Genomic DNA, 17231 nt, shown 5'->3' with positions numbered 1-17231 from the left:
CTGCGTAGTTAGATTACGCAGTGCTTACGCCCAGTCTTCCCAAAAACACATTAAGAGTTAAAGCCTTAAGCTCTTACGTCCAACTTCTAGATCCAAGGCCAAATCATCCTCAAGAGTCATAAAGTTTCCAAATTGATGACTTTGCATGTCCATTAAGTGCTTAACTCAATATATTAATACATTAAGACCTTCTAAAGAATGCATGGAGCAAAACCAACCATTAAGACCCCATTTTTATGACTCAAGACCCTTCTCAAGGTCTGAAAGGGTGGCTTAATGGGTCAAGAAAATTGCATGCTCAATAATCACCATTTTGGGACAAAAAGTAACTTAAAAGAGTTAAATGTCTAGATCTACAAGATGGAGTGGTAAAGTTTCAACCTTTATACCTCCTGGAGGTTACAAACAAGGAGAAAACTTCAGATCCAAAGTGCTTCCCAAACTCCAAGCTCTCCACACCACTCTCCTCTTCTTCAAGTACACTTCTAAAAGGCTCCAAAATGCTCTTTTTCTCTTAGTGTTTGCTTAGGGGTCAATTTCACAGAAATAGGCTAAATAAGAATGAGATGAGAGGCTATAATGATGCTTAAATATGAGCCAAACAATAAAAATTAAGATTTGCATGAACCTCATGTATGCCCTGCATACGAGGTGTATGCCCAATGTACTAAGGTGTGCCCTAGTACGCTTAGCATACACACGTACGCTCAGTGTACTCCCAAAAGTCCTAATTCACCAAAATGCCAATATGGTCCATTTTACATTCTTTCTTATACTTAGGGAACAATATACAATAAATCTCAAGATAAGGTTCAACAATGAAAGTGCCTCAAAAAAAAGATGTTACACCCCCTTTCCCATGTGAACCCTCTCTCATCTTCCCTCACCATGCCTTCTTGTGTACACTCTACATCCAAAGGACAAGGTATTGTGGATTTTCAAGTTCTTGACTAGATATTTGAGCATGGCTTGCATGGGATGATGAGGGTCTTGCTAGGCTATAAATAGAATCCTTTCCCTCTTCATTCACTACTTCCCTTTTCCCCTCAACGAACGATGTTGTAAAAAAAAACGAGGACAGCAAGAGACTGCGGATGCAGCACCGCCACCCTCATGCCATAGCCAACCATTGTTGCCATCGTGCTATTGTTGATGCCGTGAGTTTCGACTATCCACTACTACATGTTGTCGTCGTTAATCCAACCTTCCACCATCGTCACTTTTCCTCCGACTAATACCATCGAAAGACACCACCATCGAGCCCCGATCGTTGTTTCATTTGTGTTTCTTTCTTTTGGTCAGTAAGGATCAAAGACTCCAAACATTGATTTAAATTATACACAACATCCCCTCCATTAGAATTTCTTATTAAAATCATTCCCTTCCTCAAATTTTGATGCATTTTAAACAAAAACAAACCCTCTCTTTGTTTATTCTAAACCAACCAGTCCCTTTTGGTTTGATAAGTTACTAAATAGTTCCCACTTCTTAGTTATGTTACAAAAAAACTCCTATAGTGTACATTTGTTACAAAACGGTCCCGAAAGTGTTTCAAATTTCAAGAATCATGGTTTTGCGGTTTCTCATGACAAGCTTCACCAAAACAAATCTAGGCCGAGTTCACTCATTTAAGGTCAGTGTTACATGCCCTTTTTAATGATTTTACATATCTTGGGGGGAATACATGTGCTTATATATGTTTTATACAAAACATACACATACAATTGTTATCATTTTATGTGAAAAACTATTAACTAGTTTATAAATGTTGTTTTAACAAATGACATATAATTCACAAATAAACTAGTCATAAATTTGTATACATATGTTATAGTTGTTGAATATGTTACAACTAGTAAAAAGGACACATCAGGTTTACTACGAAACACCATGATTTTATGTGATAAATTGCATGTCATAAATATTATGCCATAAAGGTACTTTACAAACTCATTTTCAAAAATGGTTTTACTTACAAAGAAAATACTATCTAGACTTTTTAAAATATAAAGTTACATTTGATTTAATTATAAGATTAATTAAATGAAAAAATTTAGAACTCGTATAATTTAATTGTTGACTTTTAGTCAATAGAATTAAAAGACATATAATGCACAAATGTGTATATATAGTAAAATATTATTTACATATATAACACTAAAATAAACATTGTGTTCTCGCATGTTCCTTAATTTTCATTGTTAGTCATACCTCGACTAGGCTCGTCTACTTTATTACTATAAGGGAGATTTAAGGTAGGTATCTTTGATTTTTAATGAGGTTGGATTTTATGTGGCATTCATTGGTCGCCACCCTTTACCACCTTCTTGCGTTTGAAGTGGAGTTACCGAAAGGGTTTAATAGGACAATTGTTCAAAGTGAAAAGTATTAACTGAATAACGTAATAAAACAAAATCCTGATTTATACTAATAATGTGAATTGTATGCTTCCCATAGAAACTACGCCTTGTCGCATATTCTTCTTGGCGTTGTGCGTGGGTGGTTTACAATCACGTCAAATAAGAAAATTATTGAAGTAACGTATATGGTAATCGTGATTCTTAAGTGTTACTTGAGGTGAATATCATGAAGCTTTGCATGGTCGGTTCACCATTTGGATTCATGATCCTCGGCTAATCGAGTCATGAATGTTAAATGAGCATAAAAAGAGATTAACATGTTATTGACATAGTGTCAATACATCTACAAAGATCTAGGAATTTCATAAATATTGAGATTGATAATTGTTTGTCTACTTAAATAGCTTCTTAGTGTGATTTTTGGCTAATCCACTTCACATCATGGAGTAAAATATGGATCATAACCTTGTTTGAAATAATTTGGTAATTGGTTAGTTATTAATTAAGGATCAATAAAACAAACTGTGTCTAATTACTAGTTGAATGATGTCTTAAAAATATCCACTAAAAGTTAACTGCTATAAAATCCTCTAAAAGGATAAGCTAGAAGGGATGGTCAGTCTTGTTCGAGGGGAGAGAATAGATCTCTTAAAATGGAAACAAAGATCGTACTTTAGCTATAGAAAAGGAGAAAGCATCAAATACACATACTAAATTGGTAGCATTAATGTTATATGGAATACCATCAAGATTAGGAGTTGAATATGGAAACATAATAGACTGACTAACATGTGCATATAGACAGGTCATTCTGATTTGATATGAGAAACTTGGAAAGATCCGTCTTAGAAAATGTTAAGTGTACAAATTGAGGTAACAAGTAATTCCATCGTGTTGGGAGTTGATTATGGTGACATCACAAACTAGCCAGCTAGTGCATATAATCAGATGATTCTTATATGAGCTATATGGAAAGATTCATTGTCGAACTACATTACATGTTAAGTACTTTTGGAATTAATATGGAAAATCGAGAGACTCCAAACTTCAAAGAAGTAAGTGCATTGATATGATTGAAGAAACATGGAATTTCACTCATTTGAATTGACTATGATCATTTGATTTTGTATTAGTATGGACAACCTAAAAAGTTCCACCGTGGAGTTGCATAGCATGTTGAGAACCTTTTGGGACTCACATGACTAAATTGATTACTAAGAAAAGAACTAAGAAAATAAAAAATGCCTAAAGTAGTCTGATGCAGACTAAAACCTAAAGAATAGTTTATTGATCATCAATAACGAGGACGCACAATAATTTTAGAAAGGATCAAGACTCAACTTGTTCTTCCATGTGTTTAGTCTATAATTAGAATAATTAATCCATAACGCCATTGGTATGTTACTTTAAATCATTGAGTGTTTCACTAAAGGATAAGTACTTACATTTTCAAGAATGTGTAGTGACCAAAAGGAAGGAATAGACTATAACATAGATCAGCTACAAGTATCATGCTACTACTCAAAGATCGAAGAGTTATATGCTTTGTATTTGAATGTTGAACCGGATTATGGCAGATATGTATGGCACTTTGTGAATAACACTAGAAATGGATCTTCTTCATATTGATTGCATAGTCATGAAGTTGGATTTGAATCCATATGACTTGAGATGGGCAAGCTGCAGCAGCAACATACTCTACTTTTGTTATAGAAATCGAAACACATGTTTGTTTCTTTGATGGCCAACTTACAAGCTTCCTATCCAAAAGTTGACACCCACCAGTTGTGCTTTGTCTGTCTAGTTGACACTCACTAAGGTCTGCATCAGAAAATGCTTGTAAGAAAAATTCAGTCTTCAAAGGGTACCACAATCCTAACGACGTAGTTCCTTTAAGATATCGAAATATGTTCTTCACACCTATTAAATGGGGTTCTCTGGGATTCGATTGATAAATGGAACAATTACAAACAACGAACATGATATCTTGTCTACTAGCAATTAAGTTTAATAGAGAACCTATCATGCTTCTGTACAAAGTGAGATCCACAGTATGCTTATCCAACGAAGGACCTAACCGTGTGCCGACTGCCATCGGTATTTTCGACTTTGAACTATTCGTCATGCCAAATTTCTCAAGTAAGTTACGAGAGCACATCTCTTGAATTATGAAAATAGCTTCCTTGCTTTGAATAATATTCATAGGAGCAAAGGTTTCATCATTATCATTACCTTCTTGTTGTGAATATCCTTTAACAACTAGTCTATCTTTGTTTCAAACAACATTGCCTTCTTTATCAGTTTTATTTTTAAAAATCCATTTCAATCCAATCATTGAAAAATCATCAAGTTTCGGAACTATTCTCCAAACTTTATTTTGTTCAAATTTAGCAAGTTCAAATTGCATTGCAAAAATCCAATCAGGATCTTCCAATGCAACCTTAACTATTTTTGGTTCCATTTTGGAAATAAACACATTAAACATACAAAATTCCTGGTGAACATTCAGTATATCATTATTAGCTCATATTTGTGCATGTGTCATAACTCCAGCTTGAGGATCACCAGAACCTGTTCTTTTGGATGATTTCGTGTCTATCTGTCCATTGGTAGATATGCAGGATCAAAATCCAAAGGTACATCTTTGAATATTTCATCCGTTTCAGAACCTTCACCTACATTCGACACATTATCCGAAACATCATGAAAATTGTCAATTTGATCAGTAGAAACATGAGGTAATGATCCATTTAGCTCCCCCTCGACTAATGGATTTGGATTGTGATGCCCCCCTCGACATCAATATTGTTCTGTCCTTACTCCCCCTCGACCTGATGTTCATTTAGAGCATGATTCCCCTCAACAGTTGTATCATGAATATGATCCTATGACATCAAACTCAAGCGTTCCCCCTGTACTTGATCACCATGTAAAACAGGTAGTCGTTCGACATGCACTTGTGAAGTTGAAGTAGAGTAAGAATCATCTTCTTCCCTAGTCACGGTCGAATCATCAGAACGCTTCGATGCTTTAGGAATCTGATTATCATCAGCATGAATTCAGCATCAATTGCTCTATCTGGAACACCAAAAATTAATTCATAATCAATATCGAAAGAGTTTACAGTTACCGACTCATCATTTGTTTAAGAAAGAATTGGCTTTTGTTCGAAAGTATGTTCGACACGTTTAACGTGATAATCATCAAAAGTTAGATTGAATGTTTCCTCAATCTTCCTTGTTCGCTTATTCAAAACCCGAGATGCTACAGAGTTGTGCGAGTATCCCAAGAATATTCCTTCATTAGCTTTTGACTGAATTTTGAAATATCATATTTTATATTCATGATAAAACACCTACAACCAAAAACATGGAAAATTTTCATAAGGGGTGATGTTAAAACAACGATGAATGAATGATCGGTTTTTAAGTGAAACACGTTGTCGAGACTGCTTCTGCCCAGAGATATTGAGGCAAGTTTGTATATGTCAGCATTGTTTTTGTGGCTTCACATAGACATTTATTCCTTCGTTCAACAACACCATTTTGTTGCGGTGTGTAAGGAGATGAAAAATTATGTGATATCCCTAATTCAGCAAAAAATGAATTAAGAGTCTAATTCTTGAATTCCGAACCATTGTCACTTTTGATTCTTCTAACTTTCTTTCTTAGACTTAATTCGATTTTCTTGATGAAGTCGATCATTACTTGAGCAGTTTCAGACTTCTGACGAAGAACGAAAGCCCAAGTAAACCTTGTAAAGTCATCAACAATAACCAATATGTACTTCTTCTTATTGAGATTCTCAACAATCGAAGGTCCATAAAGGTTAATATGAAGAAGTTCCACATAACGAATCGTTATCAGATTTTAGTATAGGTAAGACATGAACAAGATCATTTATAAACAGTTTGTTAAGATTCTTGAAATTCATATGGGAGAGTTATTGGTGCCATAACCAGCTAAGATCTGATGAGGCTTTCTAAAGTAAGCAGATATAAGGAACACCAACAATGGGCTTCATGTCGAGTGTAAACATGTCACCTTTCCTTTTAGACTTAAGCGAAACTTCGTTTGTTTCTTTGTTTGAGATGACACTACCTTCCTCATCGAAAACTACTTGATTGACAGTGCCCACAACAAGTTGCGATACACTTATCAAGATGTGTTGTAAGCCTTTGACACATACCACCCTGTTCACCGTAAACTTCCCATGCGTTACTTTGCCATAACCTTTTACTTTGCACTTTTGATTGTTTCCAAACTTCACCACTCCCGCATTATCCAAACTTCGAAAGTCTCGCAGATTCTCCTTTCAACCTGTCATGTGACGGGAGCAACCACTATCGATATACCAATGTTCATTGTATTGCTCGTCACAAAGTACTTGCGATCAATCAAAAGAATTTAGGTCCCCAAGGATTTTTGGGTCCTTCGATATTAGTTTGAGATAAAGCTAATTGTCAAAGGGAGAACCTAGCATCCAATTTCAAACTTTTAACGTTAAACTATCTATTAAGTCAACTTCGACGGAGTTGGGCTTCGAACTGTAATCATTCAATTGTTTAGGTTCGACACTGACTTTCCATTTTTCATCAACAGTTCGTTGTGTTTCAACCTTTGACTTGGAAATTTCTTTCTACCGTCTTAGTAATGGATTTGATTTAAAAGATGATGAACTACCATTTTGTGACTCGTTCAAGTAGCTTTCGTAAGCATATTGAATTTGATCTTCATAGAACTTTCCTGATTGGTATTTCTTACATTTGCCTTCGAGCCAATGGTTGATATTCTTCACATCATATTTCCCTTTCACAAAAGAAGATTTGACTTTTTTCTTTGATTCTGAATTTGGAAAGTGAGGTTGTGTTGGCTTAAACGGTTCATGTTTATTTCCTTTGACTTCCAAGTTTTCAACATTTTGTTTTGGAAAAGATGGTTTAGTAAAGTTTTGAAACTGATTTTGATATTGCTTATTATAACTAACAAATGTTCGATTAAAAACCATTTGAACTTGTGGAAAACTTCTTTGACCTTGAAATTGATTGAAATTTCTTTGCACATTGTTTTTCCACCATTTCTATGAATTTTGTTTTGAAGCCTCTCATTTTGACGATTTGAAACAAAAGTCCTTGGACGTTGATTTTGAACAAAATTCCCATTTCTTTGTGTTTGAAAAAATGCAGTTCGGACTGGTTTGTGAACATTAGATTGACCTTTTAAAAGATCATTTTGCTTTTGAGTGGAATTATTTTGAACGAAAATCTTATTTTGCGAAAATGTCTTAACTTGTTCATAAGGTTTTTGCTTAAAAACCTTTTGTTTTTGAAAATTCTTGACATTTTTCCAATAGACTTTGTTTCGTGCTTTTGACATCGAAACACCTTCCTCTTTTGCAACTTTTTGAACATTCTCATTAAAAATTTGTGACTTTGTTCTTTGTTTTTGTACAACAGATTCATTTGTTTGAACATCAACTTTTGATTTTTCATATTTAACTTCCCAAACTCGTTTCGGTTTTTGTCTTTGGAAAGTCGTTGAGTTCTTATTTAGGGTATTTTCAACTGTGCTTTGATTAAAAAAGAACCCTTCTTTTGTTGTAGCTTTTTTTTGTCTTCATAAACTATTTTATTGATTTAAGGATTCATTTTGTCACAATTTCCTTGATGGTTTATGAGCATAACTACAACCTATGAGTTCATGCAACCCTAATTGCTTTGGATCTAAGGTTTTCACTACTTGAACATGCAAATTGAATACCAAAGTAAAACCCGAGATCTAGCATATATATAAATCAAAATCTACATATAATTAGGGTTTAGAAGTTTACCTCACTTGTTATGTAGTAATAACAAGAAACCTTGAAGATCCTTGACTCTTGAAAGCTTAGTGCCTCAAATGTTGCACCTCTAATGGCTTATAAACACCACTAGCAAGAGGATGAGAGGAGAGAGGAAGGATGCTCTTAGAAATTTGGCTAGGTTTTTTCAAATGCAAGCATTGGCCGAAAATCATAGGCGGTGGGGTCTTTATATAGTTGTGGGCTCCTAGGGTTTTATAGAGGAAATCCTAATATCCTGCTTAAGGATTAAGAAGCCCATGGACTCGTATTAAGAAGCCTTGGACGAAATCTATTAGGTCTCCCTATAGTTTTAATCCACTCCCATCTAAGGAGTCCAATAGCCCATTTTCACAACTATCAATGATTTGCAAAACAACCCCTATTTCTTTAATCCCAAAATTACTTCTAAATTAATTTCTGATTAAATACTAATTAAATAACAATGTTTCTAATTAATATATTATTTTCATCATACGTTAATAAATCAGTTTATTATTCCAAATAATAAATTCAACCTCTCTCTCCAAAAGTTATCATGTCAAGTTGCTAGAGTGAAAGCAGCACAAAAGGACCATGTTACTATCAAATCAAGTACATACCAATTAAATTTATGGGCTTAGACACTTAATCCAACAGTCTCCCACTTAGATAAGTCTAATACCTATGATTGCAAGTATGACCTCAAAATTTAACCAGCAATCGTAGCTTTCAAAAGTCGTTGTCGGACTCTGACCTAATCACTTATGTGTCCTTTAGATAAGTGATCAAATATTCCTCCACTCTACAAGATATCTTATGGACATGAAACACAGATTATAATCAATCTCTCTGTCCAACGTTTTTTTTTTCTGATTTATGATTTATGATGACTAATATCAGAGTACTATATGAACACATCAATTCAGTGCAGGCTTGGCTAAGCGCTTTAGATGTCATCATCAAATCATCGAGGGGACCACATATATCGCTTTTCCCCGTTAGGGAAAAAGGAACGGATAAACTTCGACTCGTATTCTTGTACTATTCACTCATCAAATCACGCACAACAACTGACTCGTAAACAACAACGCATATGTCTCTGTTTCAAGAATATAAGATATTATAGTCTCAAAATTACTTGTGACAAAATCCATGAAGTAATTCTCTGAGTGTGGGTTAATCCAATACTCAAATCCCCATTTAAAAAGTACTCGTGAATGTTGCAACAAACCATTGCTATGTCTAAACCCTCAGACAATCTACAATCCAATTCACGACAATCTTAATTCACTACTTACTTCCAAAGTATGATCGACTATGGATGTTTCAAATAATTCAATTATTCGGGAAGTAAAACATGCGAAGTGCAACACAATAATAACCTAATTAACTATGGTCTCAAAACAATTGAATATAACTAAAACACTTATTATTTAACCACTATATTAATGAGACTTTATTAATTGTATAATGTTTCGATTAATCAACCAAACACTTGAATTAAACATCATCCATGCCATGTTATAAACATGCATACTATGTCTCTCTGTGGTCCTTCCTTTATGAATAGATCAATTGGACATAATTCCAATGATACTCATATCATAATTCCAAATCTATATTACAAGAATAAGAATTTCCAAAATTCTTCTCACCACTAAATGTCTTAGAATCTAACCTTTCATGCAATGTTCCTTTTGTGAAGATGTGGCCTAGAAGTCACAAAGACTTTGCCAATGATGTCACAAAATTCTCCATTGAAACTTTGTTTCTTAAAACAATATCATGGTAATAAAGTATCAAATTCAAGGTAACTCCTTGAACACCTTTTGTGCATTAAGGTTTCTAGATCATATTCAGATTCTAATCATCAACTCCCATTATGGAAACATATCCATATGACAATCAATTCTGATCAAGAATTATCCCAATCTGAAACATGTCAGTATGGTTTGTCCATCTACTATACTTCCAACTGTCTACAAGCAACCAATCTTCAGCGAACTTCATATTGTCCTTTAACAGTTGTTCAACAACTCTAGTCATATCCAATTCTAGTCCTTTTTCCCTTCTTAATGCCCTAGGCATTTGGAAAAATTAGAACAAGCGAGAACTATATCATATGTGATCAATCCTATATATGAAGCATATGGGATTCGATACATAATGTCTTACATAAAGACATGACACTTGATCAGTCTTTTGCTATAATATTTCCATATATAAAATTTCCTATGTTGAATCATTTCAACACGACATTCATATTCGTTCATGACTAAGTTCCATTAAATCTAAACTTTTAGATTTGGAATGAAGTATGAGTACCTTTTCACCAAAATCCTATTTATAGCAAAACAATTCTCAAATATAGCAACTTGCAAATTAAAAACTTTGTTTCTTATAAATAGTAATTCCAACTTGCAATACTTACCATAACTATTATGCTCCCACTAGCATAATAATTATATTCTTGCTAGCATAACAATTATTCTCTCATTAGCATAACACTTATGCTCCCACTAGCTTTGACATGTATCCAAAAATAAACTAGACTTCCAGAAAATCAATGCTCTTGACTTTCTTACTAAAGTTCAGATTTATAATATGTGGTACTTCCATAAGTCTTCATCTAGACTTCTGAAGCTCATACACCTTTCATTAGATAGCATACGTGTGTGTTTAAACCTTTTTAGATTTCATAATAAGAATTGCTAAACGTTCAAACTATTTCTTGTCGTTTCTCACAATTCAAACTATGAAAAGGGATGTCATAATCATATACGAATTTGAGCACAAAATTATCACAACTGCTAATCACAATGACATAAACCAGATTTAAAATCTACTAACGAAATTGTTTCCTCATAATCATTTTCATGAATTAGAGCAGAACCTTTTGCCACCTAGATTTCATGGTGTATGTGTTCCTATCCATGCGAATTTTTCATTTCGAACCTACAATCATAAGATAAGGTTGATGATAAAACCTTAAATCAAATTTAGTTTCCCTTTCATGGACAGAACCATACTAGTTCTTATTGTGTTGCCTTCTGGTGGCGTAAGGGCCTACCAATGCTTCCAAGTTGTCAAGCAACTCACTTTCATTAACCAATGTACTCTCACTGACCAATGTTCTCTACCTATTGCAATCAAATGAGAACTTATAGAACTCACATGCATAGTCAACTTTACTAGAAGGTGCATAGAAACAAGAGGATGTTAACTTAACACAGTAGGTAATCAACCTCAGGTTGTGCGCTAGTGTTAACTAAAAGGTTTATTCTTGATTGACTCTTGAAACTCTTCAATACCAATAAGACTCCCACTGACTTCTTGACATATAAGTTTCTCTCTCAAGGAACAATCTTTGACAAGCAAAAACAAATATTCAAAAGTTAGTGTGGATTCTCGACAACAAAACACTTCATGTAATTGGTCTTGGTTTATTTTTGTTTTAACCAAAACATCACAACTACCAATTTCAAATATGCTAGAGTAAGAAAACATTTCTACTTCACATTTCATGAGGTGTTATAAACCTATATAGTTTGAGATGGGATTCGAAGTTAATAGAGTGTGACTCTAAAACTTGATTTGGAAACGAAGTATGAATCATCGTTTGATTAAACTATTCCAGCAATTATCAATTCCTCTTCTTAGTCAAAAACAATTTCACTAAGACGTCCTTAAAGGATCAATTGTGACATAGTTCCATAATCATTAAGATGATCATAAAACATCATACTAATGTACTCTCCTGTCCTTTCAGATCAGAGAAACTTCTATCTTTCTGCCTAAAAAATTCTTCATATTCGTTCTACTACTCTTTGAAACTTTTTAAAGAATCAGAATTACACTTAATCTTATAAGTATAACCATATTTACTTAACCATCAGTAAATCCTGAAGAATAGACTTATCATCCTTTGTGATGGATCTAAATAGTCCACATCAATGTGTACTAGATCCATTAGTCCTTCACTCTGAATCACATAAACATGTGATTAACGAATTACTCAAAATCTCCCAACGATCAAGATTCTCATACATCACACAATTTGAATTATATGACTCCAAGTTTCTATCCAACTGAAACATGGGTGATGAGAATTCCTTTTCACTTGGTTAATTAATACATTAACACAAATGATATAACAAAGAATCAAATCCACTTTTAGCATTGCTGATAAAAGAAATATAACCACTAATTTTCATAAATATCATTGCAAGGATATATATATATATAAAGTAAATAAATAAAAATTCATTTTATTTATAATATACAGAAATTTTGTCCTTACAATGCAAATATATTTAAAACTATGTTTCTACATATTTCCTAAGCAATATATTAATCTATCATAGCTCCTAATCAGCATCTCAAAAAACCGATCATCGAACAATGCGACCGAAATCCATCTTTCACGATCAGATTCAACTTGCTCTTCTTAAGCTTCCTTCTTTCTCTTAAATCCTGAAAAACATCAAAATGTGACTATCACATCATGTATTAAGAATCTATGAATAGTAACTTAATAGAATAGAGTTAGATAGTGGATGTACCTGAAGTAGAGTCATACAACTTGACTTTACTATCTCTGCGATCTTTCAGGTAGACACGGCAGCTTCGCATCTTATGTCCCTTTAATTGGCAATAGAAACATATGCACTTCAGGAACAGTACATGGGACTATCTCATAACTGGCTTTTCTTTTTACCATATGGTCAAACAGTTTAACCTTGGCCGATCCCTTTCCATTGGGAAGAGAAACCTTTTCTGAACTACCAATGTTGCCATTGTCATTGTCCATGGAAACTTGGGAGATTGATCCTTCAAACATATTTGCTTGACCAGTGCACTTTAGCATTTCTGTTTCAGCAGCAATTAGCAAATATGTCAGATCAATAAGGGTAACATCGTTGTCAGTCATATAGTAGTCTTTAACAAACTGACAATAGGAATCAAGAAGTGAGTGAAGAACCAAGTAAACAGCCAACTCCTTTGGGAAACCGACACCCACCGTTCCCAATGCTCTCACTTTGTGACTAGGTTGCCAAGGATCACAAACGAGATGTGAATAACTATGCAAATTAGCTTGGTACTCTCGATGTTGTTTATCACCCAATTAATGTGCCAGTTAACCACACACACTCCATTGATCAATGATAATTTACGAGACACCCATTGCCAACAATAGCGGTCCCATATTAGTGTGTCAGTTAACCACACACGCTCCACTAATGACCAATAAGATGCAATGTGCAATCTCATGGGTTAGCATCAAATTCACATTTTTCCTAAAGTAAATCAGAATGAGATTTTAGAAAAAGTTTAGTTACTTTATGTCATTATACTTTTAATGAGAGTTTAGTGTCCTATCCTACCCGTTCGGCTAACAACCCTCTACTAGTCAAGGGTGTGGTGGGTAAGAATGGATACCCAATGGCGGTCATTTTACAGGTCGGTTCCTTAAACACCCCTTATAGTATAAGGATGTATTTTAAACTTTTTAAAATACAAAGGGTTTAATCTTTTAATAAATTAAACTTTTAATTTGATTAAATTTAAACTTTTTTATGGATTTATTAATTATCTTTTAATTAAACATTTAATTAAATTATTAACAACATCAATAAGGGTGTACTTTAAACCTTTTAAAATACTAGGGTTCTAGAAATTAATATATCAGAATTAAACTATTTAATTAGATTTTAAATTATAAAACCATAAAGTGTACCTTTAAAACTATTCAAAAATACTAGATTAAATTTTAAATAATCAAATTAATAAATTAATTTTGTCTTTATCTAAAAATTTGACCAAATCATATATTTTGATAAGGATATACCATTACCTTTTTAGAAAATTCAATTTTAAGCAATAAAAAATGAATTAAGTTAATTATCCTAATCAAATCAAGATATGAAAATCGAAAAATCAGGGATCGGACGAGTCAACTCATCGAGTTCTAGGCAGTAAACTTGTCGAGTAGGACCAACTCGTTAAGTCCCATGAGGTAGTCGTCGAGTTCAATGAACAGATTGACGAATTTGTTCCCTCCTCCTTTGGAAAATTCATATATGCATAAAATTCAACTGAAAAACATCCTAGGCTCTGATACCACTTATGGTTTATGAGTATAACTACAACCTATGAGTTCATGCAACCCTAATTGCTTTGGATCTAAGTTTTTCACTAGTTGAATATGTAAATTGAATACCAAAGCAAAATCCTAGATCTAGTATATATATAAATCAAAATCTACATATAATTAGGGTTTAGAAGCTTACCTCGCTTGTTATGTAGTAATAACAAGAAACCTTGAAGATCCTTGACTCTTGAAAGCTTAGTGCCTCAAATGTAACACCTCTAATGGCTTACAAACACCACTAGCAAGAGGATGAGAGGAGAGAGGAGGAATGCTCTTAGAAATTCAGCTAGGGTTTGTCAAATGCAAGCATTGGCCAAAAATCATAGGTGGTGAGGTATTTATATAGATGTGGGCTGCTAGGGTTTTATGGAAGAAACCCTAATATCCTGCTTAAGGCTTAAGAAGCCGATGGATTCTTATTAAGAAGCCTTGGAAAAAATATATAGGGCCACCCTATAGTTTTCGTCCACTCCCATCTAAGGAGTCCAATAACTCAATTTCACATCTATCAATGATTTGCAAAACAACCCTTGTTCCTTTAATCAGTTCCTTTAATCCCAAAATAATTTCCAAATTAATTTCTGATTAAATACTAATATGATACCATGATTTCTAACTAATATGTTATTTTCATAATACATTAATAAATCAATTTATTATTCCAAATAATAAATTCAGCCTCTCTCTCTAAAAGTCATCCTATCAAGTTGCTAGAGTGAAGGCAACCCAAAAGGACCATGCTACTATCAAATCAAGCACATACCAATTATATTTATGGGCTTAGACACTTAATCCAACATTCATGTGGTAAAAAACACTTGATTTGGGAACACAACTTCATCGGTGCATTTGAAATTTGGATAGACAACTGAGTTGGATTCAAGATAATGAGGACCCTTTTCTTTCATCATTTTTTGAACTGTTCTGTTTCCTCATAAACCTATTCGACAACAACTCTAGGAATAGTTGTTTTAATCATCATCCTCATCACTATCAGTCTCACAGTCTTCGACAACCACATGGTTATAATCATGAACATTCGATGTTGAGGGTTGGTCAATTTTAACCTTCTCCATTGAATCACGACAAATTTTGTTTCCTTTGGCCATCGAAGTGACATTAATGATAGATAATTGAGAACAATTAACGGTTTCCTCTTCCTCAATTTAATCTTCGATATCAAGAACATAAATTGATAGGAACACAGAGGTAAATAAATTCTATTTGGCTTGATTATTGCGTCTGAACAAGTACATATGAACACAAGAGAGTAAAAGCACAAAAGCCAAAAAGCTACTATCGACTCCTATACTTACCCTATTTATAGGGTGATACAGATGCATAAAAAATACGTAAGGACTAAACATTTGAGCTTCGACTTCTAAAACTACATTTCATAATACATACATTCGAAGTGCCTGACTTCGACATCGACATGACCCAGACCTAAGCATACTTCAACACCTCACTATATACTTCAAACCTTACAAGTCGATTGTATGGATTGTTATTTACAGTCTAGATTAGGCAGATGTCAATTGGTAAATCAATTTCAGAGACAGGTATGTTCAACTCCACATGGGTTTTGGTTCACTTAATCAGGTGCCAATGTGTTATCGATAATTGATCATTTCATAATTCATCAAAGAGAAGATTATTTGCAAGTTTTGAGCTATATCAGTTGAAGTTCAACGGATTCATCAACCTATCATCAGGTTCAACTCGAGTTTGGAAGTTCTTCTTGGTTATTGGGAGTGTAGAATTTGGGACAGTGTTGCTCAGTTTTCCAGACGTGACATTAGATCTATGTGGAATCTAATTTTTGGCATGTCATGCTGGCAGGGTTGGTATTTGGATGGATCCAACTACAGTCTTAGCAGCATTTCTGGATAACTTAAAGGTTTTATCGAGATATTTACGTATTTATGGGGTCTGTTCAGTCTCAATCAAGGTATGGGATCTTGTTTCGATCGTTCATGAGGATGTCTTCTGTTAATGATTGAGGTTTGTCATTTCTTTAGAACTCGGGTACTTCACCCCTTTTGGGTAAGGTATGGGTTCCCTGATGATGTGTATTGTGGTAGTTCATTTGATATTGTCGTGAGGGGTGTATGTGTGATGGACAAGATAAAAATGGAGCATTTTGTTCGAATTATAAGCATGGTTCTTATTTGGTTTATAGCCTTTGAATTAGAATAAGAGTACGACTGTTTATCCCATTCTCGGGTCGTGTGCGACCATGTTTTCGTGATATTTTGTGTCGCTATCAGCTTGTACTGTGAAAGTAACTATACGTTGTAAAGTAGTACGGAATTGTTCCACTCGTTTAGCATCAAGAGGGATGTTGATTGGGTTCCTGCAATGCGGTGGAATAAGGAGGAGTATATTTAGGCCCTCGTGGTGCTGGTCGTGAGTTTCAAAGCATAAGTGATGGAATGTCGACAAGATTAGCATAATACCAAGAGCATTCCAGGCATAGGCAGTGGGCCCAGTGATCATGATTGTTTATTTCTTCTGCTTGTGGTACTTCGGTGTGGTGCATTGTTCGAAATCAAGAGACTCACGAACCAGCTGATTTGGATAAAGTGAGCAGTTAAGGGTTGTTGGGAGTATCAGTCGTGCATCAGAAAAATATCTTGCGGAGTGTTGCATTATAAATTATGTTTGTTCGCGAGTCGTTATTAGGGGTTTGGTTACCAAGGTTGGGTATCAGGGTATGGAGTCTCGAGTCATGAAGTCAATTGTGAATTTCTCGAGTGATTTATCAGTTAGGGGTACACCTGAGCTGATAAGGGTTGGATGCGATGTGAAAATTGTTGGATTGATCATCTTTACTTGTAGGAGCAGTGGTTGGTAATGGTATATCAAGGAGTCAAGGGTTTATTTAAGGTTTTTGGTAC

The 17231-nt window shown here is 34.3% G+C and overlaps 1 protein-coding gene across 1 annotated transcript; it reads right to left on the bottom strand.

Annotated features, from left to right (window-relative positions):
• Nucleotides 1-3963: 3963 nt before the first annotated feature.
• LOC111901585 (secreted RxLR effector protein 161-like) lies at nt 3964-4563 on the bottom strand. The gene has a single exon (XM_023897457.1). It carries the CDS (start codon nt 4561-4563, stop codon nt 3964-3966), a length of 600 nt encoding a protein of 199 aa, XP_023753225.1.
• Nucleotides 4564-17231: the final 12668 nt, after the last annotated feature.

Source organism: Lactuca sativa, chromosome 9 (genome assembly GCF_002870075.4).
Source record: "Lactuca sativa cultivar Salinas chromosome 9, Lsat_Salinas_v11, whole genome shotgun sequence".
NCBI classification, from domain to species: Eukaryota; Viridiplantae; Streptophyta; class Magnoliopsida; order Asterales; family Asteraceae; genus Lactuca; species Lactuca sativa.
The sequence above is the reverse complement of the archived record's forward strand: the minus strand, read 5'-3'. Positions and strand labels throughout refer to the sequence as shown.